The 27,378-nt window shown below is 42.0% G+C and overlaps 2 protein-coding genes across 2 annotated transcripts in view; one reads left to right on the top strand and one right to left on the bottom strand.

The window, feature by feature from the left end:
* Nucleotides 1-27,378, top strand: part of TEX26 (testis expressed 26) — a 551,340-nt gene that overhangs the window by 123,845 nt on the left and 400,117 nt on the right. The gene's annotated exons all lie outside the window — the stretch shown is intronic.
* Nucleotides 25,730-25,963, bottom strand: LOC122803657 (dolichol phosphate-mannose biosynthesis regulatory protein-like). The gene has a single exon (XM_044073436.1). The coding sequence runs from the start codon at nucleotides 25,961-25,963 to the stop codon at nucleotides 25,730-25,732; it is 234 nt and encodes a 77-aa protein (XP_043929371.1).

The following is a 27,378-nucleotide window of genomic DNA, read 5'->3' as shown; positions in this document are numbered from 1 at the left end:
GACTTTGGCACTGGGCGGTAGCTACCAACCGCTTTCTGATGGCAACGCACATACCGGGGAAGTCCAATGTGATTGCGGACAGATTAAGCAGGACCATTCTTTTACCCCACGAATGGTCCCTCAACCAGGGTATAGCTGCGAAAATTTTCCACAGATGGGGTCATCCTTGCTGCGACCTGTTTGCCAGCCCTCACAATGCGAAATGCAGAGAGTTCTTCACACTCTTCCCTTCTCAGGGACAGACTCCCAGGGACGCTCTGACTCACATTTGGCCCCCCGGTCTTCTACGCCTTCCCTCCGTTCCCCTCTTACCGAGGGTGATACAGAAGGCCATTTACATGGAGAGCGAGATGATTTTGATTGCCCCGCACTGGCCTCGTCAAGTTTGGTTTCCTTTCCTACAGAGGCATGCGATAGAAGGTCCATGGTTTCTGGATCCGGTGCCAGACCTGTTGACTCATCAGTCAGGACGGCTTCACCCGTCTCTCAGGTCCCTGAAGTTGGCAGCATGTTTACTCCACTTCCATCATTAGTCCGAGACAATGCTCTTTCCCCGGACGTGGTCCACATACTGTCTTCTTCTCATAAACCTTCCACCATCAAACTTTATTCCAGTAAATGGAAAAGGTTTGCTTTCTGGGCTCAAGAACGGGGTATAGATCCTCTCACTGCACCAGTATCGGAGGTTCTGAATTTTCTGGCCTCCCTTTTCAGTCGGGCTCTTCAGTTTCTACCATTAAGGTTCAGCTAGCGGCCATTTCTAATTTTCATGCTTCATTTGAACCTTCATTGATGTCTCACAAAGTTTGTAAGGCTTTCCTTAAAGGGGCTTGGCTCCTGAGGCCTCCTTTATCTCATCCTGTCCCCCCGTGGGATTTGAATATGGTTCTTGCTGCCCTAACTGCCCGTCCTTTCGAACCAGCTGCTACCTGTGATCTAAAATTTCTGTCTTGGAAAACGGCCTTTTTAGTAGCCATAACGTCTGCCAGGCGAGTTTCAGAACTTCAAGCTCTTTGTTCTGATCCTCCCTATTTGATTTTTCACAAGCATAGAGTTTCATTGAAATTAAACCCTGCATTTATACCAAAAGTGGCCTCCTCTTTCTGTATGCAACAAACTATAGAACTCCTGTCTTTTTCCCAGAATTCTCTAATAACGCAGAATATACTTTGCATCAATTGGACGTACATAGACAACTGCGTTTTTATTTGAGTAGAACCGCTCAAACGCGGAAATCTAATCAATTGTTTGTTTCCTTTGCAGCGAACAAATTGGGTCAACCAGTAACAAAACTTCCATATCTAAATGGATTAAAGATTGTATCATTTTTATTTATTCACAAGCTAACAAAGACCTCCCCTTTCCAGTCAAGGCTCATTCTACCAGGGCAATGGCTACTTCCGTAGCTTTTCACTCCAAGTTATCAATAGATGATATTTGTGCTGCAGCAACCTGGACTTCTCCGCACACTTTCATTTCTCATTACAAATTGGATGTGGTTTCTCGAGGCAGAGCTTCCTTTGGTTCCACAGTTCTCAGGAGTGTATTCCAATGAGCCACCCGGGATGTAGGTGCTAGGGCGGCTGTCCCATCTGTCATGAATGTAGGCGAGATAGGATCCCATTACATCTTTTAGTTATGTACTTACCATAACTTCGGATGTATGGGATCCATCTTGCCTACATTCATAAGTACCCACCCTCCTTCCCCCTTCCATTTGGATTTAGAGGAGCTGTAGTCACTTTTTTCTTGGCATTCTTCTTGAAGAACTTTAGTTGGTTATAGTGACTAATAGTGTTTTCTGTGTTTACATGGGTGTATGAAAGCGAACAAACAAGATCTGGGGAAGCAGGTGTAGTGCATCCTGGGATAGGGAGTAGCCCAGCCAATGAGAGACTTCGTGCTAGTGTATAAGTTGCCGAGTCGGAGCCGATGGATCGGCTCCGAACCCATCTGTCATGAATGTAGGCGAGATGGATCCCATACATCCGAAGTTATGGTAAGTACATAACTAAAAGTTCACCTAAATGAGCTTTTGCTTAACTGAGTTTGATAGTGATAGTGATTCATTGAATAAAGCATTCGAAAAGTGATATAGACCCGACTGTAATGACAGAAGTTTGACTGACCTTTTATGGTTGAAATGTTCTGAAATGAGTAGTTTTGTCATTATTGGTACGTACATTTTGTTTCATAGCTTGCTGGAAAAAATGTTCAAAACTAAAGATTTAAAACACATTCTAACAAGTGGTGCTGTATTATACAAGGAATATAATTTAATACAATTGGGAAGGTAAATCAATGAACACATGAATGCATGTATGGTCCTAAAAATGTGTGCAAGGAGGCTATGGTTTGAAAACAGCCCAAAGGGAAACCCACTGGCCAGATGTGTTTTATTTGAATGGGGGTTTCAATGTTGTTTCAATGAATGTGAGTTTCAGGGGCAGAGAAGTTTACTGTTCATGCTAAGTCTGTGTTTAGTAAATGGCTGTGTTCGTGCAAAAAAATTTGAAATAAAAGTTTTAAATTAAATCATTGTAGAAGTAAAGAAGATAATAGTATGCACACTGACAGGTTTCAACAGTGTTTATGGTAACCGGAAAGAAATAGGTAAGTAATGGGACACTGGGATGACTGTGGGAGATGGGCCACTGTTGGGGGAGGGGGTCCCCAATCCATTACTCTACCTAGGGCCTCATTTGACCATGATCTGATTCTCAACACACAACAACTTGTGGATGGAATAGAACGGACTACACACTGGCAAGGCAACTAACACACATACACACACAGACACACACACACACACACACACACACCAACTTATGAATGGAACGGACCACATACTAGCAAGGCAATTTACAAATGAATGCAGCAGTTACCGCAAGTTTAAATTTCACATGCATTTCTCTTGTGCAAGTGTGAAATGTGTTTGCATTACGGCAGCATTGGGGTGTGCATCATATTAAAGATGCATGCATGGATGCAGAGTGTGTGTGCATCTTCTTAAAGGAGAAGATGCCATTGAGATGTTAAAGAAGAAATGTTTAAGACTGGACAGATAAGTACCCTTCTGGACAAAAACCTTCCACTACATAATTTTTCTGAGGAAAATTGTGTTTTCTTTTTCTGTGACTAGTTAAATTTTCTGCTAGGACTGTTTTTTTTTTTTTTTTTTTTTTTTTTGAACTGTCATGTTTGCTAAAGACATATTCCACAAACGACAGCAAACCAACGAACCAAATGAACGAAAGGCCACCAGCCGGAAAACAAATATATTTATTAAGCGAGCATGCCTGATCTCTTTTTAGTTTTTGGGCGTGCTTTTTTTGAATTAGAAGGAGGTTATATAAGGAAGTGATGTCATTTAATATAATTAAAAGCCAAGGGTGAAGAGTGGAATAAACAACAAGTAATCCAGCAACCACTCCGACTCCAATAACTAATGCCCAAACGTTTTATTCACAATTCCACAATAAAATAAAAAATAAAAAACATCCTGGTCAAGCGCTTTCGTATTATCACTTAATCAGCCGGAAAACAAATATATTTATTAAGCGAGCATGCCTGATCTCTTTTTAGTTTTTGGGCACGCTTTTTTTTTGAATTAGAAGGAGGTTATATAAGGAAGTGATGTAATTTAATATAATTAAAAGCCAAGGGTGAAGAGTGGAATAAACAACAAGTAATCCAGCAACCACTCCGACTCCAATAACTAATGCCCAAACGTTTTATTCACAATTCCACAATAAAATAAAAAATAAAAAACATCCAGGTCAAACGCTTTCGTATTATCACTTCATCAGAACAAATTCATCACCACAAACTCAACCTTATATAATAAATTAAATTAACTCAATTAGGTACAATCCTGTCTTTTAAAGAAACATACCAGGGTCATATAAAATCTTAAAAAACTTCAAAAACAGTGTGCATTTTATCAAATAGTATTCAAACAGACAGAAATACATTTTTTTAAAAAAAAGTTGTTATAACCCCCCGTTATTACCTATCCTAAGTTCCTTTGAAAGTGCATGTTCTCAGGAAATATACAAAAAGCTTAATGAACATCAAAGAAGAGTTTTTAATTTGACTAAGGACGAAAAGGTATTGTTAGAGGAAATAAGATGTGATGATAAAGTTAGATATATGAAGCCTGATAAGGGAGGAGGAATGGTAATAGTTAATAATGTGGACTATCATAATAACATTTTTTGTATGTTAAATGATGGATCTAAGTATGAAATGGTTTCAAGGAATGAGATAAACTTGGCCCATAGGAAGATTAAATTAATACTGGAGGACTCATTATTTCAGGGGGTGATTAATGAGGAAGTATTTAACTTTCTGATGGTGGAACATCCAACCATTCCGCTTGCCTTTGGTATTCCTAAAACCCATAAAGATTTGGTTAATCCACCCTATAGACTTATTATTCCTGGTTTTAATAGTATATTGTATCCATTGAGGGGTTTTATTGATCGAGTTGTTAAAAGTGCTATAACACCAGTGAAGCATATTTTAATAGATTCCTGGGACTTTTTAAAAAGAGTGAATAATGAATTTTATAATGATGACATTTGTTTCTCTACTGTGGACGTGGTGGACCTATATACATCTATTCCCCATGATATAGGTCTGGAAATTTTACAAGAAGTTTTGGTTATGGAAAGTAGTTTAAGTAGTAGTATGATTAATTTTATATTAGAATTGATGGAGTTAGTGTTAAAATATAATTTTTTTACATTTGGGGGAGAAATTTTTAGACAGGTTAGGGGTGTTGCGATGGGCAACTGTTGTGCCCCGACATTTGCTAATCTTGTGATGTATAGATGGGAATCTATGTTTTTATTTAACTCACCCCTTAAGGATTGTTGGCATCTATATTTAAGGTTTTTAGATGATGTGTTTATTTTATGGAAAAGTGAAGGATCACATGAAAAGTTAATGGATTTTTTAAACCAAGTTTGTGACTATTTTAAATTTACTGGTTGCACAAATAGTGAAAGTATTAATTTCTTGGATGTAACATTATTTAAGGATTTTAATCTAAAAAGGTTTCAGTGTAGTTTGTATAGGAAGCCCACATTTTCTAACAACTACCTGGAATTCATGAGTAGCCACCCTAATTATGTTAAAAGAAATATACTAAAGGGACAGATGGTTAGGGTCTTAAGAATGTGCTCTAATATAGAACTTGTAAAAAGAGAAACTCAACTACTATTACAAATGTTTTTAGCTAGAGGTTATGCATATTCTTTTGTTTCACAGATTCAAGAAGAACTTATGGAACAGTGGGACGTGAGATATAAACCTCTTTTAGGTAGGGACGAGGAAATCCCATTTAAGAAATTAGAAGAGGTTAATCTTTTTTCACAAGCTATGGTTTTAACATATGGTGAAACCTCAGGGGAAGTACAGAGAATTATTAAAAATAATTGGGCAATGTTTAAGGGGAATAAAGAGGTATTAACAACCATAGGTGAAAAACCCATATTTACATATAGGATGAATAATAATTTAAAGTATTTATTGGAAAATAATTATTCCCGTAATAATAACAATTTGAAAGGTACCTCTAGATGCGGGGCCTGTGATTATTGTAAGTTTATTATTGATGTTGCTAAAATTACTGTAGGTCCCTATAATAGAGATGTTAGTTTTATGAGTGGATCTTGTAATACTATGGGGGTGGTTTATCTAGCCCTTTGCTCAGAATGTGGACAATTCTATATAGGTAAAACTGAGAGGAAGTTGAGTAGAAGGATATATGAGCATTGTTATAGTATTAAGAGAAAAGATGAAAAAAATGCTTTATGTAAACATATTAAGATGTTCCCTTGCCATAGTTTTAAGTTTGGTATATTAGAAGTAGTAGGACATGATTTTAGAGGTGGTGATTGGAATAATAAATTATTGAGGGCTGAAGTCAAATGGCAACTAAGACTTAATGCTAGTGAAACCCCAGGATTAAATGAGCATGTCAGTATTAAACATGAATTAAAATATAGGGCGTTAAACGTTAAGTCTCAGGTTATATATATTATATATATACCTGTTTGATTTAAAAAAAAATGTTGTTATTTCTGTCTGTTTGAATACTATTTGATAAAATGCACACTGTTTTTGAAGTTTTTTTAAGATTTTATATGACCCTTGTATGTTTCTTTAAAAGACAGGATTGTACCTAATTGAGTTAATTTAATTTATTATATAAGGTTGAGTTTGTGGTGATGAATTTGTTCTGATGAAGTGATAATACGAAAGCGCTTGACCTGGATTTTTTTTATTTTTTATTTTATTGTGGAATTGTGAATAAAACGTTTGGGCATTAGTTATTGGAGTCGGAGTGGTTGCTGGATTACTTGTCATTTAATATAGTTGTCTGATGAAGTTTAAAACTTTTAAACGAAAGCGCTTACATATTTATTTGTTTTGTGTAGTTTGTTAAAAAATTTTTTTAACTAGAAGTGTAAGTCTACTAATCGCTTAATAAATATATCTGTTTTCCGGCTGGTGGCCTTCCGTTCATGTTTGCTAAAGAGTTTTTACTGCTGTTATAGCCCTGTGAAAAAAAATATGTCATTCTTGGGAGAAAGAGTTGTTGAAGATATACTGCTTAGCTGGGGTAAGCTGCCTGATTAGCAAACTAGTGCTCCTGTCATGGGTCAGTCCCTTTCCATGGAATCTCTCAGAAAGAAAAAGCAGAAACTTAAAAATGTTTCTTCTCCTGTATTCTTAATTATGGGCAGGAAAGATTTGCTAAGGGATTGCTTTCTGCTTTTAATTTGTTGAATCCTGTTTCCTCATCGCCTTCATACAGAATAAGAAAAAGATTTCCCTCACAAACTTGCAATGATTTCCAGTCAGATGAACAGGGGGGAGTGTGATTCTTCATTCAATTCTTCTCAAGCTGTAGATTCTGATTCTGCAGAAAAGTGTTTCTTTATATTTTCCTCCAGAAGAGTTATCTTTTTCTGAGACAGCTTGCAAATATGCCTGGCAATCAGTCCCCTGACCCCGCAAAAATCTGAAATGTTATGTAAAGTACCTCAGACACTTAAATTCTTACATACTAATCCCAACCCAGATCCTGCAGTGATTTCTGTAGCTAAGCCTTCATCTGCTAAATATATTGTGAATTCAAACCCTATTCACTCTGACAAGGATGAGAAAGCATCTGACAGTTTTGGGAAGAAAGTTTATTCTTCTGCTACTTGATCTGCCAGGCTCAAATGCTAAAATTGTTAATGCCTTCTTTTCAGAACTAAAAAATTTAACTGTTAACCTTCCTCTTCAGATGTTAATACTTCATCTGATGTTGTAAATCTTCATTCATTCCTTACTGATAGCACTTTGGTTCTGTCCTCGAATCGACCCGGCCAATACACAAGCTTGCACCAGCCAAAACTCTCGAGCTAAGTCCTACCCATAGTGCCCCTCTTCTTCTTCTCTCCAGATTTCATTTGCCGCATACTTTTCAAGACGTGCCAAGCCATCTCTCTCAGCTAAGTGATAGATTTTTTTATATTTCTTTTCATATCTTCCTTGAATTTACTTGTACTTTGTACAACCTCCTTGTGATGTGTGTAAAAGTCGTCATAGTTCTTGCACTCCTGCTAAGCACAAGAATAAACTCATTCTTAAGGGCTTGCTAAAAAACCCTTTTTGGAGGTCCTTTCTGAGGCGGAGGTCTCACCACCTCCCAGAAAAAATAAGAAAAAGAGAAGCCATTCGGTTACGACCTCTCTGACTTTTATGGAACCGAGGCACTCTCAGACCATTTCTGAACCAAAAATGGAGTCTTCCGTGCTCAACCCTCTATTTTCTGGGTGACCCCACCTGCAGATGAACTAATTAAGCTCATTGCGCAGCATGCCTGGAAGGCCCCTGGCAACATTGAGCCGATTCCCCAGAGGCTTTCCCCACAGAAGACCACCCCCATTGGTCCAAAGGTTTGACAGTAGACTCCATGGCTGTGGTGGCAGCGACCAAGAAAGAACTTGTGGAAGAAAGTTCGATTATTCATCCTCCAAACAGGGAGTCCTGGATGATAGACAGATTGGGAAAGCGAACATATGCTTCAGCAACCTTTGCCATATGGTCTCTGAATTACATGGCACATTTCACACGTTTCCAGAGGGACCTGATTTCAGAACTTTCAGGTACTTTGGCAGGGGTATTACCTGACGTGAAGTGGGATAAAGTTGCCTCTCTGCTTGCTATCCTAGAGTCCATTTCTAACTCCTCCATGTGGTTGCTCGCCTATACAACTGAAGGGGCAGCTAGAGCAGCCACTTCAGGTGTTGTCATGAGACGCCATGCCTGGATACTCTTATATGACTTCGCGGACCCCTTCAAGTCTTCCTTCGTCAGTGCTCCTGTTGATGAGTCTTCCTTACTTGGCCCTAAAGTCATGGACACATTAGCCAGGTGTGAAAAAGATAGAAAGAGCCTATCTGCCGTGGGCATACATTTTTTAGCCCCCAACGATCTTTCTCCAAGAATCAGATGGGCAGAAAGATGTGGTTCAAGAAATCCCAAGGACCTTTCCATGACACATGTGGCAAGCGAACCCCCCCCAGGGCAGAGGAGGGAACTCATCTGGGAGACACCCCTATTGTTGCAGAAGGGGGCCACAAAACTAGGGTTCCAGAGATTCCTTCTCTGGTCAACCCTATCAACAGTTCTGAAGAGTGTCCTCTGGAAGCAGTCGGGGGACATTCTTCCCTGCACCACTTGGTCTGGCAATCAATAACTTCAGACTCCTGGGTGCAGAGGATTATGACCAGAGGATACCATATTCCCTTCGTCCTTTATCCCAAGCCTCTAAGGCAAATCCCTGATATCCCACCTAGTCAGGGAGATGTGGCAGCACTGGAAGTTCAAAAGCTGCTAGAAAAAAGTCATCCAAGTAGTCCCGCCAGACCAAATAGGACCTGTTTTTACTCGAGATTCTTTTTAGTGCCAAAAAAGACAAGGGACTGGAGACCAATTTTGGATCTCAGTATTCTAAACAAGTTTGTCAGACAAGAAAAAGTCCAGATGGTCACTGTTCAGTCCATTCTCCCATTCCTGGAGAAGTTTGACTGGATGTGCTGTAAAGATCTTCAGGATGCGTATTACCATATAAAATGGACAAATGGTCCAAAAGATACCTCTGCTTCTGGTTGGGAGCCAATCATTACCAACTTCAAGTACTGCCCTTTGGTCTTTCCACAGCCCCCAGAGTGTTCACCAAATGGATGGCAGTAGTAGTAGCTCACCTCAGACTACAAGGATTCTGTGTGTTTCCCTACCTAGATGATTGGCTCCTCACCGTTCCAACCAGGAGTCTACTGCTTCAAGCCATATCGTACACTCAAGGCCTGGTAGAAAGACTGGGAATCTCTATAAACATAAGAAAATTGAACCTGGTACCAACTCAAACCGTAGAGTTCATTGGGGCTTTGTTCGACACAGTCTCTTGCTGAATTGCCCTGCCTCTTCACAGGCTGCTAAAACTGAGAGCTCAACTTCAAATAATACTTTCTCAAGACTTAGACCCAGCCAGACAGGTTCTACAACTGCTGGGCTCCATGGTGGCTACAATTCCACTGGTCCCTCTTGCAAGGTTCCATATGAGGCTACTGCAGTGGCTCCTATCTTCTCCATGGTCCCTTCTAACACATCCAATGCCTCACCTGATTCACATAACAAGTTGATGCAAGTAGATTTGAGTTGGTGAATGAAGCCAGAGGAGGAGTTATGGAGTCGACCTTTTTCACCCCCCCAACCCAAAGCCACAGTGACCATGGACACTTCTCTGATGGGGTGGGGGACATTTTCAAGGAAGGATTGTCCAAGGCACTTGGTTCCCCATAGAGGCCAAATTGCATATCAATGTCCTAGAACTGTGGGCAGTACTCTTAGCATTACAAGCATTCCAAACAACCCTCCCATCCGGGACAATTGCCATCCAGTCAGACAATATGTCAATAGTGTGGTACATCAACAAGCAAGGTGGAACTAGATCCTGCCCCTTATGCTGGGAAACCATAAGAGTGTGGCAATGGGGGATAGCTTCCAACTGCTTTCTGTTACCAATGCACATTCCTGGGAGTTCCAATCTGATTGCAGACAAACTGAGCAGGAACATTCTGATGCCTCATGCGTGGTCTGTCAACCCTGTAGTAGCGACTCAAACTTTTCGTCATTGGGACCAGCCTTGCTGTGACCTATTTGCATCCCCTTTCAACCACAAATACAGCAGCTTCTTCTCACTAATTCACCCACATGGGGAGTCACTGAGAGATGCTCTGATTCATGATTGGCCCCCGGGTCTACTGTATGCCTTTCCACCCATTCCGGTCAACGCAGTTCCTGAAGAAAGCTCAATGGCTGAGAAGCAAAGTCATCCTCATTGCTCCTTGCTGGCCCTGCCAAGTTTGGTTCCTCTTCCTTTGGCCTTATTTGGTTCACCACCCATGGACCCTGGACCTGTTCCCAGGACTCCTATCTCATCCACAGGGGCTGGTTTATCCCAACCTTCATAGTCTCAAGCTGACAGCTTGGCATCTCCACTTCTGTTGATTGCCAGGCAAATACACTTATCTTCCCCAGTCCAAAGATTCTTCTGGCTTCCCATAAATCCTCCACCAGAAAACTTTATCACAGCAAATGGCTCAGATTTACAATTTGGGCTAAGGAACAAAGGCTAGACCCCTTTTCAATGCCAGTCCATAAAGTTTTAGAATACCAACTTCATGTAGGAGTCTCAGCCTCTTCTATTACAGTTCAACTGGTGGCTATCACCAATTTTCATAACGATTCCTCATTAATGTCTCACTGTCTTTGCAAAACCTTCATGAAAAGAATTGTACACCTCAAACCACCTATTAGAACCCCAACTGAGCCATGGAATTTGACTTTAGTCCTACAAAATTTGACCTGCTCACCCTTTGAACCTTCGATCTCATATGACAAAGTTTTTATCCTGGAAAACCTTATTCCTAGTGGCTATCACCTCAGCCAGGAAGGTATCAAAACTGCAGGCCTTGTGTGTCAACCGACCTTACTTGATTTTCCACAAAGAAAGAGTATCACTTCGTACTAACTCTTCCTTTTTGCCCAAAGTTATCTCAAATTCAAGTCTCAACCAGTCCATTGATTTACCAGTTTTTTTTTTCCTGAATTTTCCAAGAGAGGTGAATACCAGTTACACATATTGGATGTACACAGACAGCTTCATTTTTACTTGGACAGAACTAAACCCTTCAGAAAGTAAGCCCAACTGTTCATAGCCTTTTCAGGTCCCATATTGGGGATAGCTGTCTCCAAAGTCACCTTGTCAAACTGGTTAAGAGATTGCATTACCTTTGTCTATCAACAGAACAAATTATCTTTCCCTTCTAGAATCAAGGCTCATTCCACCAGATCGATGGCCACATCATGGCATTTCAGTCCAGAGCCTCTATGGATGACATTTGCGCAGTGGCCACTTGGGCAAACCCCCATACCTTCATCACTCATTACAGATTGGATACGGCCTCCAGAGGAAGAGCTTCATTTGCCTCAATGGTGCTCAGGAATATCCTTCCATAGGGCCACCCAGGATGCAAGTAGCTGGAGACTCGGTCCTATCAGTAAGGAACGAATGAAGATTTACAAGATCAGATAAAGAAGGTATGTCTTACCATAATGTTCCATCTGTGTTGTAGATCTTCATTCATTCCTTACGCCCCGCCCTCCATCCCCCTGCCTAATGACTCCTGGTGGATCATTTGGTCCTGTCTGCCTGATAAGGTATTTGCTCAGATAGTGCCTCCAGTGTCTCAACTATCTCTGTTATCTCCACTGTCTTATACTGGGTGGGCAAACTCAATCTGAACTACCCCACCATTAACTGGGAAGACTACTCATGTACCAACTGTCTTGCTCAACATTTTCTGGAATTCATAAATTCCAGCGCCTTGGATCAACTTATCTACATCCCCACCAGGGGCAGCAATATCCTAGACCTGGTCATTACCAACATGGGCAACCGGTGTTCCACACCAGAGGTCAATTCCACATTGGTCAGATCCGAACACAAGCTAATCACCCTAGACATCCACATCCCACCCCTAACCCCCATTAGAGAAACCACCATAAAAAATTTCTCCAAAGCCAACTTCACACTTAAGACAGAAGTGGCAAACTTCACGACACCCATGCAGATGGACAATAAAGATACGACTGCTGAATCCTACACAAATGCACTTTATAAGCACTTGCACGAGTTCATGGATCATGCAATCCCTAATAGAACCAATATGCTAGCCTACAAAAAAAAAGGAAGACAATCTGGTGGTCCCCTGCCATAAACAAACTCTACAACAGAAGAAAGAAACTGTTGCATAAAAGAGTAAAATCCCATGATTGGAGGAACTCCCTGGTCAGCCTCAGTAAAAAGCTGAGATCCCGCATAAAATCATCCAAAGCTAGTTACGAAAACAAAATTGCCACTGATTCTAAAGACAACCACAAAACATTCTATAGCTATGTCAAGAATCTCAATGGCAACACTTAGATCTGCTCTGAGTTACAGCACAATGGCACTAAATATACAGAACTAACTGATAGTGCCAACATCCCGGCAGGTTCAGTGCTAACTTTACCCCCCTCTCACCCCCTAAAGGGCCCATCTCTATACCAGAAGAATGCAAAGTTCCTGTAATCACGGCAGCACAGGTAAAAACCACACTCTTCAAAGCCAGGAACACAGCATCCATGGGACCTGACAACATCCCAGGCTGCGTTCTAGCACCCCACCTAAGTACCATGTTCAAGCATAGCCTCACCTCAGGCTTTGTGCCCACTGAATGATGCACAGCGACAGTTATCCCACTCTACAAAGTGGGAGCCACCACGGACTCCGGGAACTATCGCCCCATTAGCCTGATGAGCCTGGTCTGCAAGGCTAAGGAACATATCATCATGGAACTTATAAACAATGACATTGGTAATCTCCAAACTCTGGACCCCACCCAGTTCAGGTTTGTAAAAGACAGATCATGTCTCCTAAACCTGATAGACTTCTTTGAAGCAGTCACCAAAGCCATAGATGAGGTGGTTCACACAGTCTATCTAGATCTTGCCAAGGATTTCGACAACATCCCCCACTCTGGAATTATAGATAAACTTACTAAACTAGGTATAAATCCCTATGTCGCAAGATGGGTTGCCAACTGGCTCACTGACAGAACCCACACTGTGAAAGTAGCAGACTCCAAATCCAACTACAGACTAGTGACAAGTGGAGTACCACAGGGTTCAGTCCTGGGTCCTCTCTTGTTTAGTATCTACTTCTCAGAAGTACAGGCTAACACAGAAGGTCTTTGGCTAACGAAGTTCGCAGATGACTGCAAACTAGGAGCTGTAATCGAAACTCCTAATGATGTAGACATCCTACAAAAGGGCCTTGCTGAGACAGATGCCTGGTGTCAAAGCTGGGTCTATATTAGAACACCGAAATTTCAACATTTTGAGTGTTCTAATATCGAACCCTATTAATTGAAAATTTAAAACATCGAACATACAGAACAGCAGATTTTTTCCTAGGGAAAAAATTTGCTGTTCTAAAACACATACACACAACACAAGCACACCAAACAAACAGCAATCCACACACATACACCTAAACACTTACACCTAACCCTACACTAAACTATACATACACTACTAACTGTCCACTTACCTTAACCCAAACCCTAACCCTAAGGTCTGTCACTATTATACAGTCACCTCACCCGCGCCCTAACCCTAACTCACCTAACCCTCACATCCACACATTCGCACACTTACCTGAACCCAACCCGTAACTTTCCACCACAGCGCTGAAAATACCGAAGCAACAAAAATGGACAACAAAATTCTTTCCCTAGGAAAAAAATTGGTTTTCTGTTTCTTTGAAATTTTCAGCATTCGCTGAAAATGGGTCAATATTAGAACACTCGAAATTTTGAATGTTCGGTGTTCTAATATAGACCCATCAAAGCCATGGCCTCAAGCTCAGTGCCAAAAAGTGCATTGTCATCCCTTTTGGTAAAAACTCTGTACCCATGAACTACCACATAGGCGGTAGTCTACTTAACACCGAAAGTGTGATAAGAGACATTGGGACAAAGGCGGACAGTAGTCTCTCCTTTGATAATCACATCACCACAGTAGTCAGGAAATCCTTCTATGTGGCACACCTCATCACAAAAGGTTTCTCATCCAGGAAAAAAGAGGTCATTGCTCCCCTCTACTCATCACTCATTAGACACATTATAGAGGACAATGCCCCTTTTGGTATGTACCTCATAAGACATCTACAACAACTAGAAAGGCCACAGAAATACCTCACAAAGAGGATTACCAGCCTCAAACAGATGCCCTACGCAGACCGTCTCAAATAACCCCAGCTTTACTCCATCGCATATCACCTACTCAGAGGTGATCTCTGCCTAACATACAAAGCTATGTCAAACCCAGAACTGTTGGACATGTTACACTTAAAGAAATCCCAATCTGTCCGAGCTATATGCTCTAGGGACCTAAACCTTGTCACCACAGTAAATAGAACGTGCTGGAGGGATAGATTCCTGTCCCAGAGAATTCCCATACTCTGGAACAAACTACCTGTCTATATCAAAGAAAACTCCTCATTAGCACTCTTCAAGAAAAATCTTGATTGGATGGGAGATAGGACATTCACCCTGGGGATCACTTTTGTGGCTCTGCTCGACAGGGGCACAGGAAAATAATTTTCTTGGGTGGCAAAAGCCAGGGCACCTTTTTGGCTAGGCTTATATAGGCCCTAGGGCCAATAGCCTAGTACCTACCTATGAAGAGAAGGAGAAGAGAAGTATGGGTAAGACTTACCTTGAGAGTTTTTGGCTGGCGCGAGCTTGTGTATTGGCCGGCTTGGTTCCGAGGACAGAATTGAATTGGCCGGCTTGGCTCCGAGGACAGAATTGAAGTCCTATCAGTAAGGAATGAATGAAGATCTACAACAGAGATGGAACTTTATGGTAAGACATAACTTCTTTTTTGCATTCCTTAATTGTGTCTGCTTCTTAGATAATTAAACATTCCTTAAAGTGCTTTTGTGACACTGCTGATGCTGTATCCAGAGCAGTTGCTACTGGTTCAAGTTATGAAAACATTTGCTTGGTTATCTTCTCAAAACTTACCAAAAGATGTTAAAGCTGAAATTTTTCATTCTCCCCTGGACAAAAGTATTATTCAGACTCTCTCTGTTGATGAGGTCCTTAAAAGATTTTATGAAAGAGGGAAATTGATTCATTACTTTACTCAGATTTTTCATTCCTCATTTTCAAAGTTCAGTAAAAACTTTCCTTCCTTCCTTTTCAGGATCCTTTTTGGGGAATCAGAGTAAGTAGTCTTAGCAAAGGTCTAAAAAGAATTTCAAAAAGTAGTGACAAGGAAGATCAAAGAAGAAAGAAGGAGCCTCCCAGAACCAAGGACAGTCCAAGAAGTCTGAATAACTGTTTGCCTCTTCAGTCCCCTTCCTACCCTGACAGTACTACTGAGGACAAGTAGGTTCTGTGACTTATCTAACAGGAGCACAGATGGCATTGGGAACCCCTTCTTTTCAGGAGATTCACTTACACCATGCAAGCCTGATGTCCGTGTTTCCTACTATTTTTAAAGTAAATGCCACCTTAAGGGACATTAGAACTGTGTCCTCAGCTTAGTTGGGCATAGAGGTTTTTACTCAAGGATTTTTCTGGTGCCAAAGGACGAGGGGGCTTAGAGACTGCCCCCAGAACTCCTAATTCTGACTTTTTTGTGTCAAGATTCCAAAACTCAAAATGTTAGGCCTTCAAGCCATGTTACCTCTCATACCCTCCTCCAACTTCAAAGTAACATTGGACCTAAAAGATCCATATGATCACATCCCAATTTACAAGGAATTCAGGCTTTTTAAAAAGATTTTTTTTGCCTGTGTCACATTATCAGTTCCTGTCTTACTCTTTTGTCTATCCACTGTGCCAAGGGTATTTACAACATGCCTAGTTCAAGTGATTGCTTACTGCAGGCATCAATAAAGTCACATATTTCATTATTTCATCAATTGTTGTATATTTGCATTCACTTTTTCCTTTTGTCAGAATACTCTGACGTTTCATGAACCTACTGCTCAGTCTGGGGTTTAAACTGAGCTTGTAGAAATCATCTCTCATTCCTTCCCACTCACTATTTTCTTCTGGGATGCCTTTTGGAGTTGTCCCTATGAAGAGATTCACTTCCACTGGGCTAAGCTGAACACTACAAGGAAATCTTCCAGAACTTCTCCATTTGATCACAAGCTTCTAACAGGGAACTTCCCAGGATTCTAGGTTTCGCGGATTCTGTGATTACCATGACTTCCTTAGCCAGACTTCACATGAAAAGAATACCAGTTATCTCTAAACTCAGGTATGCCGTTCTCCCTTTAGGTCCCCCTCCCCCAGTCTGTCACAATACATGCTTCAGACTTTGCTGGGGGGTGGTTTCAAAGGGGGTAAAAGTGCAAGGTCTCCAGGACAGACAAAAGCACATTATTATCAAATAGATGATGGTAGTAATAAATGCCTTGAAACCCTTGAATCATCTCTGGTCCCCAGGACCTCTGCAAGTTATGACAGATAATACCACAATGATGTGGTACACAAACAAACAGATCTTACCCCCATTGCAGACTTGTTATGATTGTCTATGAGGAAGCAGCACAGCTCAGTTTGACTCTTCAGGCTTCATGAATACTATCAGAGCAAACATTGTAGCAGACAAGCTAAGCGGAAACTGTACCTGGAAGTCTTCCAAGTATTTATTCATCTGTGAGTACCACTGTGGCGACCCCTAACTGGGAAAAGCCAAAAGAAAAACAGCAACAACAAGAGAACATTTCAGATAGATCTGTTGGCCTCTTTTCAAAACAGGCAGTTAAAGAAATTCTGCTTCAGGATTCTTTGCAAAAAGGGCTACCTTGAAAGCTTTGAATCATCTCTGGTCCCTGGGACCTCTGCAGTTTATCACAGACAATACCACAATAATGTGGTACATAAACAAACAGATCTTACTCCCTTTGCATACTTGTTATGATTGTCTATGAGGAAGCAGCACAGCTCAGTTTGACTCTTCAGGCTTCATGAATACTATCAGAGCAGACAAGCTAATCAGGTCCATGACTGACCCCCATGAATGGAAACTGTACCTGGAAGTCTTCCAGGTATTTATTCATTTGTGGAGAACACCTCATATAGATCTGTTGGCCTCCTTTCAAAACAGGCAATTAAAGAAATTCTGCTACTGGATTCTTTACAAAAAGGGCTGGAAGACAGATGCTTTTTCATTCCCACAAGCTTCCCCACAAACTGGATTTACTCACACAATACCGGGGTTATTTGATGCACACCCCATTCTGAAGACACTGAAACTGACTACCTGGATGATAGAATTTTGATACCTTTTAAGCAACTTTTTTCTGAGGAAATGCACTAGGTACTAAAAGGGGCTAAAAATCTGCTACTGTGACATCTTGTGGAAGAGATGCTTTAGTTCGTGCCTTTCTGAAAACCAGGACCCTTTTAAGGCTCATTTGTCTCAGGTTCTTGATTATTTGTGTGAATTATTGTCCACTATCCTTTTTTACTCATCTGTCAAGATTAATATGTCAGCCATTTCTGTTTGTCTACCTTGGATCCCCTTTTCTTCCTGTCCTGAAGCAGTTTTTGAAAGGGGTTATACATATCCCTCCACCTAGAAAACAGGTGGTTCCCTTGTGATCTTAACTTTTTGTTTGAAAAGTTTACTCTTCTTCCATTTGGACCAGCATATCAGACTGATTTGAAGTTCTTAACATGGAAAACTGTTTTAAATCTGATGATGTCCTTTTTATTCTTCCTCACTAATGGGTTTGGATTCGATCCTTGGATCCGACGGCTGCATATACTAGATTTCAGATCCAGCTCTTGAGCTACTCCCTCTAAACATAATGCTGTATTCCATCCCCATTGTCTCAGATCTCATTTACCACCATTGTGGTTAGACGGAGGTTCCACTCTTGAGCATAGTAAGCAGTTTTTCTTCTAATAGTTGCTAGTTAATTTGATATAGTTCTTCTTAAAACTTGTTAGTCTTGTTTCTGTATCCTCCCTCTTAGTGGTCACCTGTGTTAGGATTTTTCTGCACTTTTCTTGACACTCTACTCACCTTTCAGTAGTCTTCATACCATTGTTTGTATTCCTTTTTCCTTACCTTTTCAGGTATTTTCCTTAGGGTACCATAGCTAATATTTTTTCTCCCTTTCTAACAGCTACTAATTAAAAAAAGTCTTTATTGTTATTATTATTATTATTATTAATATTGTTGTTATTTCTTTCCTTAACTTCATGATAGCCTCCTTTAAACCATGTCAGAGAAAACAACTGGATTTAAAAAGTACACTTCTTGTGGGCATAAGATCCCAAAGAAGTGGATGTATTGTCTAGGACCAGAGCATCTCAACACAGCCTGTTCCATTTGTACAGTACTTTTAATCCTAGAGCATTATCAGACAGGTGTAACAAGCTCATACTTAATGGATTACATACTGCTTCTTCTGGGGCTGAAGCTCCCTATGTTTGTTTGTTTCTTTCGGCTTTTCCCGGTTAGGGGTCGCCACAGCGGAACTCCGGTCCGCTAATGATTGTCAGTAGATTTTGACGTGCTGGCTTGCCGGGCCTAACGCACAACCTTCAATGAAGGAACGCCCATTCACGCATGTCGCCACACAGAAAACGCTCTGAGAATCGAATGGGCAACGTCTAACTGTGAGGCGACAACGCTACCGCAGCACCACCACTGAAGCTCCCTATAAAACATCCAAATCCATTTCTTTGCATGCCAGAAAAGGGTCTGCTCTGAATTTCCCAATAGCTTCCTCAGAGCGACTGGAAAAAATCAGAAAAATTTCAGATTTGACCTCTTCGGATCCACAACCTCTTGGGCCTTCCTCAGATCTGAAAGTATTGGCTCCTATTGTCATATCTCCCTTATAGTCTACTTCTTCTTCGGAGCCTAAGTCATTGGATCTAACAACTAGTTCAGCTCATAGAAACCATACTCCAGAGTATACTGTGAAGCCTGTTTCCCCTTTCTCTACCCACTCACTTATTCCATACTCTGAAGAAACACTGTCAACTCCCTTCTATGTCATCTTCTAAGTCTTCCAGAAGTTTGTCAGAGGAAGATGTGGATAGGATGATGCATAAATTCCTCAGAGCTCAGATCCAGATGGGGGTTCTTCCAGCTCTGTCCCCTACTGGATCCATGAGTGTTCTTACTAAGTCCATGGTTTCTCTCTCTCTGATCCAACCCATGGTTTTGGAGTCCCAGGATCTGAAATTTCCAAGAGTTTCGGCATTGGATCTGAGTATAGTCCCTTCTTCCACCCCGACAATTTCCCCTAACTAGCTCTGCTCCAGTACTCTTGGATCAGAGCTGGTCTTGGAGCCGAGATGCCAATGCTGGGTTCAAGTGGTTGGCTTTGGCTCTCTGTTTTTGTCAGATCTGTCCCTTCCTTTCAGAGTCTTGGCCCTGGACAGCTCTGATCTGATTCTCCCCTTGAGGCTTGGATCCCAGGGTGGCCCCAACCTGCCTTCTTTGGACGTTTCGACACAGAGGTTGGAGAAAAGGATTTCCCCTAGTCACTTGGCATTCAAGGCAGTAAAAAGGGCTTTCTTTATTCATAAAGAACCATCGTCTTATGTCTTGGATCTTATCCCCTTCCCCTCACTGGCTGTGAGCTTTGAGTTAATCAGACCTACTCCACAGGGACAGCCAGTTCCAGTTAGTCTCCAGGCAGTTCCACAAGAGGAATTCCCCTTATCTTCCAAGGGTCTATATTAGAACATCGAAGTTTCACAACTTCGAATGTTCTAATATCGACACCTATTCAGCGAACGCTGACAACATCGAACATGCAGAACAGCAAATTTTTTCCTAGGGAAAAAAATTGCTGTTCCGAAACACATACACACAACACAAGCACACCAAACAAACAGCAATCCACACACATACACCTAAAATCTTACATCTAACCCCACACTAAACTGTAAATACACCACTAACTATCCACTTACCATAACCCGAACCCTAACCCTAAGGTCTGTCACTATCGCACACTCACCTCACCCGCGCCCTAACCCTCACATCCACACAATCGCACACTTACCTGACCCGCGCCCTAACCTTAACTCATCTAACCCATGCCCAATCGCACACTTACCTGAACCCGACCCGTACCTTTCCACCACAGTGCTGAAAATAGCGAAACGACAAAAACAGACAACCAAATTCTTTCCCTAGGAAAAAGTTTGGTTTTCTGCAGCTTTGCTATTTTCAGCATTCACTGAATAGGGGTTGATATTAGAACATTCGAAGTTGTGAAACTTCGATGTTCTAATATAGACCCTCTTCCAATACCTCCCATAAACATTCCACAGAGGATGGTTAGGAAAAGACACATTGACTCCCCCATAGAGTCTGTCATGGAAGACACTGATTTTGATGAGGGAGAAGGATCCCCCAGATCACCACCTGATGACATCTCCTTTGGACATATTTTAGAAATCCTTAATCAGAAAGGTGGCTGGTCATCCCAAACTCCTTCTTCTGAGCAATCGGTGTTCCTGGAGGCTTTTGGTGCTGGACCATCTGCATCTTGGGTGATTCCCACTGGCAGATGAACTTATTGATCTGGTTTCCCATCAGGCATAGACCCAAGCACCCAGACAAATTTTAGCTCCTCCTTCAGACTGCACTCCCTGGAGCAAAGGAGTACTGGTTGATGGTATAGTTGTGGTGGCAGCCACTAAGAAAGAGCTAGCAGAGCAAAGCTCTTCTGTCTACCCACTGAACAGGGAGTCCAGAGCATTGGACAGATTTGGAAAGCAAGTGTTCATCTCATCTACTTTTGCTCTGAGGTCACTTAACTATTTGGCACATTTTACTAGGCTGCAGAGGGATTTGACTAAAGAATTATCAAACTGTCTGTCTCTGAATCCATGTCTGCTGAGCACTTCAAAAGGGCTTCCTCTCAGCTGGCCACTCTTTTGACTATTTTAAATGCATTGATGAGGCTAATCTGTCACACAGCTAAAGGTGCCTCATGAGCTGCTAGTATAGGTATTGTCATAAGGAGTCCAGTAAAGAGCACCAGGATTGACGTTTCCACCAACACACAGTTTATTAAAGCATAAAACATGTTGCCAGCCCCAAAATCACATTAACACTGACATGAATAATAGGTTTTCGTCAATGGTATCACAGACTTCATCAAAAAGAGTGTAAACCAGAAATAACAATATATACCCTTGCCAGTAAACCATGAATGAATTAATTGGCTAATTAAACCAAATGCAGAAACAATTTATACCAATGAGTATCCTTAAAAAACAGAATGTTATTAAAAAAAAAATATTTATAAAACTGTACTAAAACCCTATTAAAATGTACTTCATTGTTAATATAAACACATATAAATACATAAATACATGAGTATGTAAATAAAAATATGAATGAATAAATATGGAAATAAGTGGTAAAAATAGGTTACTTGTCTGATAAATGTATGAGAAACCTTCTTGTACGTAAAAATAGGTAAATGACTCCATCTAGTGTTAAAAAAACATAAAAAATCATGAAGAAACCTTGCATAGTAAAAATCATATAGTAATTGTGTTAAGTTAAAAATACAGGTGTATGTTTTAAAATGTATATTCACTTATAACTTAGCAGATGTCAGTTTTAAAACTGGAGCAAGGGAGACCACATCATTTTAAACCTGGCCATCTGTTGGCTTCTGAAATTAATTGCCAGTATACCTCTCTATATTCCAACTGGGTCTCCCATGGACCACCCCTAACATCTAAAGGGACATCATCGAATATAATAAATGTAAAACATGCATGTTGACATACCAATGTGTACTTATAAAATACATTCCTTGGATTTTCTTTTCTTATGTCATAGGTGTGCTCATAAATCCTTTTCCTAAGATACCTTTCGGTTTTACCCACGTAGAATACCTCACATTTCGCCCACATTGCTATGTATACTATACCCTTAGTGTCACAATTGTAATATGATTTTGCTACAATATGTTTAGCCCTACTGCTAATGTATATATCCTTCTTGTTAGTGATAAATTGGCACTGCTGACAAAAAACACATTTAAAAGTGCTCACCTTACTTTTTCTGCTCACTCCACTTTGATTGTTCTCTAATATGTCCTTAATACTGCACCCTCTCCTAAGTATATATTTAAGTGGTTTATCAAAAACAGAACCTAAATCCGAAAACCTAGAAAATCTGTCCCATTCTTTAGTGAAAATCCCTTTAATGACTTGAGCATCCCCATTGTAGTCCAGGATGAAAGCATTCTCATATTCTGTACTTTTCCCCAGTACCTCCATTTTTAACAACTCCAGGGGTGTCACTAACACTTAAAATAGGGGCAAGTCGGTCCTTTCTACCACTCAACACTTCATTGTATATTTTGTCAATGAGGTACTCTGGATACCCCCTTTCCAAAAACATAGTTTTCAATAAACTGCTTTAACTTAAAAAAATCATTATTGCCTGAGGTCATCCTGCTCCCACGCACAAATTGACCCTTTACTGTACTTTTCTTTTGGGAGAATGGGTGTGCACTAGAAAAAGGTAAATATGAATTAAAATATGCATTCTTCCTGTGCACATTCAAGACAAAACTATTATCTTTCTTCTGAATTGTGACATCCAAATAATTCATACTATTATGCTCAAGGTTGTAAGTAAACTTCAAAAAACTAGTGGTGTTTGATATATAGTCAACAAATTTGAGAAATTTTTCTTCAAGCTCAATCCAAAATAGACAAATATCCAGAAAATGATTATACAACACCCAACATTCTTTGAATCTTGAATTAAAAATAAATTTCTCCTCCCAACATGAAAGAACTATGTTAGCATAGGTGGGTGCTCACACAGCTCCCATAACTACCCCTTTTGTTTGACAAAAAAATTCCCCTTCAAAGTATATAAAATTATTGTTAAGTATAATTTCCATTAACTCCAATAATACATGTAACTCTTATTCTAAAAATGTCTTCTTTTTCCTTAGAATTTCCTCAAAAAATTCTAAACCTTGCTTATGGGGAATTGAAGTGAACAAATCTATTACTTCAGTTGTGATGAAAATAATAATCTGAAGTAGTTTAATTCATTTGCCCTTCAACCTCTGGGTCTTTGGATCCACATCGGATCTGACACGGCCACATTTCAAAGCTATGGCTCCGAGCTCCATGCCCCTCCGCTTACCCATAATGGCCCCTGTCTCCCTTCAGATCTCGTCTTCCGCCTGAGAGGAAGCAGTGTGGTCCAAGCTCCAGACCATTTAGGAGTGTTTTTGAACAGTAATTTGTTCCCTTTTTTGGCTTTTCTATCTCTTCTACCTGTTTCTATACTTTCTTGGGGTTCTTCGTAGGAAAAAAAAGTAGTTCATAGGCTTTGCTATTTTTTCTCCCCCTTTTTCTTTCGTGTGTGTGTGTGTGTGTGTGTGTGTGTGTGTGTGTGTGTGTGTGTGTGTGTGTGTGTGTGTGTGTGTGTGTGTGTGTGTGTGTGCGTTTTGGCCGGCTAAGGCATAGTGGGTGGTCCGAAGCCTGGCTTCAAAAGGTACACAGAGTGTGGCCATAAGCTTTCTCTGGCCACACTCTTGTGTGTGGTTTGCTTGGGGGTGACTCACCTCCAGTACCCCTGTCCTGTTTGTGTCGGGTTTAATCCTAGGACACTTAAGGACAGGCGGGACAAACCGATCCTTAAGGGCCTGTTGCCCTCTTCTGCTGTGACTGAAGTCCCATCGTCCCCTGCTGGGAAAGCAATGGCTGCTGCTTCGTCTTCCCCTTCCATGGCCTCTGGGACTCACCATCCCACCAAGAGGCCCGGGGAAAGGGTTAAAGCCAAGAAGGATCGGCCTTGTAAGTGATCCCCTGACCGCTTGTCGGAGGCCGGCCCCCCGCCGAAGGTTAAGCCTGTTTCCAGGCCAGTGACACCTCGGCTCAGGTCCCCTAGGTTTTCACCTGAGCCCAAGGTACAGGTTAGCCAGTTGCCCCCTAGTCCTTCCCCCCACCGGCTTTCCCGGCCTACTTCGGCGGCATCCACCTGCTCTATTTAGAGCTTGTCTGAAGCAGAGCTGGACAAGATGATGCAGAGTTTTATCCGCACTCAAATCCAGATGGGAGTCTTGCCAGGGCCTTCTCCCACTGGAGCCTACTCCTTCCAGCCATTGTTTAGACCTATCACTCCTTCTCCGATCCGACCTGTGGTTTTCAGAATCATTGGATCCAAGGATGATTGGAGTTGAGGGGTCAGTGTCGACAGTACCCTATACCTTGATGCCGGCCAGTGTCTTGAGTGTGTCAGATCCAACTGGATCAGACCTGAGTGCTTGGAGCAGTAGCCTCAGGGTTGGATCCGAGAGGGTGCTCTCTGCTCTGAGTTTGTCAGAGAGAAGCATTCCCCTCAGCGTCTCGGCTCCAGCTCCCTGGTTGGATCGGGGGGGAGCGGCTTCCATTCGGTCAGCCCAGGAGGTCCGTTCCCCCTCTGCATTTGACATGGTGGAGAGGGTTCTCGCAGGGTCGAGACCTCTGATAATTTTATCTTCAGAGTCCGTCCAGTGTGGTTCCGACCATCTTGCCCTCTCAGGGACAGCTTGTAACTGTAGTGCCCCAGGAAGTTCAGCCCTTGGAACAACCCATTTGTGAGAACTCCCTAGACAGTCCCCCTGAGGAGCTCCCCCCCACAAGCATACATGTAAAAGAGGCACCTGGACTCTCCCCCAGCGTCCCTTACCGAGGACACAGAACTGGATGAAGGGAAAGGTTCCTCTAGATCACCCCCTGAGGATGTCTCCTTTGGAGACATCATGGAGATCCTTCACCAAAGAGGGGTGGTGGTCTGCCCCAAAACCAACCTGTGACAAGTCTGTGTTTCTGGAGGCATTTGGCTTGGGCCAGTCTACCTCTTGGGTGTCCTCTCCTGCTGATCCACTTGTGGATTTGATAACATCTAGGGTGTGGAAGGAGCCGGACACCATAGAGCCAATACCCAAGTGCCCGGACAAAGTCTTAAGCCCCCCCTTGGACAAGTTACACTGGCACAAGGGGTCCCCTGTAGATGCTATGATAGTGGCGGCGGCCACCAAAAATGAGTTTGCCCAGGAGAGTTCCACAGTCCATCTGCCTGACCGAGAGTTGAGAGCATTGGATTGTTTTGGGAAGCGAGTTTATGTTTCAACAACCTTCTGTGTGAGGGCATTGAACTACATGGTGCATGTCATTCAACTCCAGAGAGATCTGGTCAAGGAAGTCACGGAGACGGCCCCTGGGTCCATGTCCACAGAGGACAGGAAGACGTTCGATGCACAAATGGCCACCCTAAAATCTGTAGCCAACACGTTTATGCGTTTGCTCTGCCATGCCACGGAGGGAGCCACATGGGCGGTGGGGTCAGGCACTGCCATCCGGCATCACACCTGGCTTCGCTTATGTCAGTTCTTGGAGCCCTTCAAGGCGTCTTTTACTAATGCCCCTTATGATGGTTCTTCCCTTTTTGGGAAGATGATCAGAGAGACTTTGGTCCAGAGCAAGAAGGATGGGAAGACACTGTCTGCCATGGGGATCCGCTTCTCACCACCTCATAAGTTCATAGACGGTCTTCTACCTTTCCACATGACAGCTGCAATGAAGGCACCTACAAATAGTACCAACAATAAGCCAGCTACAGCATTAATCAGGACAGCGAACTCTTGTGGCAAGAAGTAGCTGTGAATCACATGTTCTTCATCAACAAAGGGCAGTACTATAACCCAAATGGTGTAATACATGAAGCCCACCAAGCCTACTCCAACCTTATTCTTAGTTAATGCCATATCAAATCAAATTCAGGTCCTTTTCCAGGAACTAGCGAGGCCAGAAAAGATGTGGATGTTCATCGTGTTTCACTGTTGCAGTCCTAACTAAGTCCTAACTAATGGGTTATCCGGCTACCGGTAGCCCTCGATCGGCCAGAATACCGAAGGTCACTTCCTCAGTCTTCCTTGCCGCAGAGCCCGAAGCAGAATCTTTTCATGCACGAGTGCCAGTCGGCAGATTACTTTGGTTGGGTTCTGACTACAAGAGTTGAAGTCTACTACAGCTAAGTACCCCATTGGGGATCCTCTCTTCTTGCCTTAACGAATGTCAGAAAAAGTTAATAATTGCCTTACCTGTGGAAAGCAGATTCCCCATAGAGATTTTCATTCCTATTGCATTATCTGTTTAGGCCTTGATCACGACGTTCCCAATTGTAATCTTTGTGCCTCCTTTAATCCGCATACTATCCGTCATTGGGTTAAGATTTTGGCTAAGCATTTCGGAGTTTAGCCTACGTTTGTTGGCATGGCGTCCACCAATCTTCAGGCTTTGGATATTCTGAAAAAGCATAAGGACAAGGACCGTGACAAGCCTCAGAAAACTAAGTCCTCAGATGAGGTTAAGTTGGTCGTCAGTCAGGCAGGAGCCAGTGAGATGCTTTCACAGTCCCTGCAGTCCGCAGATGTACAACCACAGACCTTGATTGAGTCAGTATTCCTTAGGCCTTTGGCCTCCATTTTGTGTTCCAACCTGTCGCTGGTCGCCTGTTCTGCTGGAGCCAGTACCGCTAAGCTGACTCCAGGGTCTGAGGTCTCCATTTTGCGCCCTGACAATAAACTCCTTCCTCCCACTCCTGCTGTTCCTTTGGTGGTTGCCAGGCCTCCCAAGTCCTTCAGGCTTGCAGGTATACCTTCCATTTGTAAGCTTGTGAAAAGGCAGGCTCCAGTTCCTTCTAGTTCCCCTCAATCCCAAATGGTTAAAATGGCTAATGATTTGTTAACTCTTATTATGGGTTCTCAGCCTCATTCTCCTAAAAGGAGTAGGGATGTTTCTCCTGAGGTTTTGTCCTGTTCAGGATCTGATTCTTCCAGCATTTCTGCTGATGAAGTGGAATTTTCTCAGGCTTTTTCTCCCTTTGAGGATTCAGATACAGAGGAGTCCATCCCCTCACCCTCTCTTCCAGAGGATTTCTCTTTTAGTGACACTTTAATTACCCTCAGGGAACATTTTAAATGGGAAAGCCAGGATTATCCTCAATCTAAGAAATGGATTAGGGAGTTTCTGGATTTACCTCAGCATACGCCTCTTGCTATTCCCCCTGTGTTGGAAGTTGTTGATGATGTTTTTCTGGAAAATTCCTTGTCTCCAAATTCAGTTTCCCCTGCTCCCAGGAAACCTGACAGGTACTACAGAGTCCCTGATTCTCATCTGT

The sequence above is a fragment of the Protopterus annectens genome, chromosome 5.part1 (genome assembly GCF_019279795.1).
Source record: "Protopterus annectens isolate FY-2018-M chromosome 5.part1, PAN1.0, whole genome shotgun sequence".
Classification (NCBI taxonomy): Eukaryota; Metazoa; Chordata; order Ceratodontiformes; family Protopteridae; genus Protopterus; species Protopterus annectens.
Note: the sequence above shows the minus strand (reverse complement) of the source record. Positions and strands in the feature narration are given on the sequence as shown.

Coding starts and splice junctions, on each gene's coding strand:
- LOC122803657 (XM_044073436.1), bottom strand. CDS start 25,963: ATGGCATTAACTAAGAATAAGGTTGGAGTAGGCTTGGTGGGCTTCATG.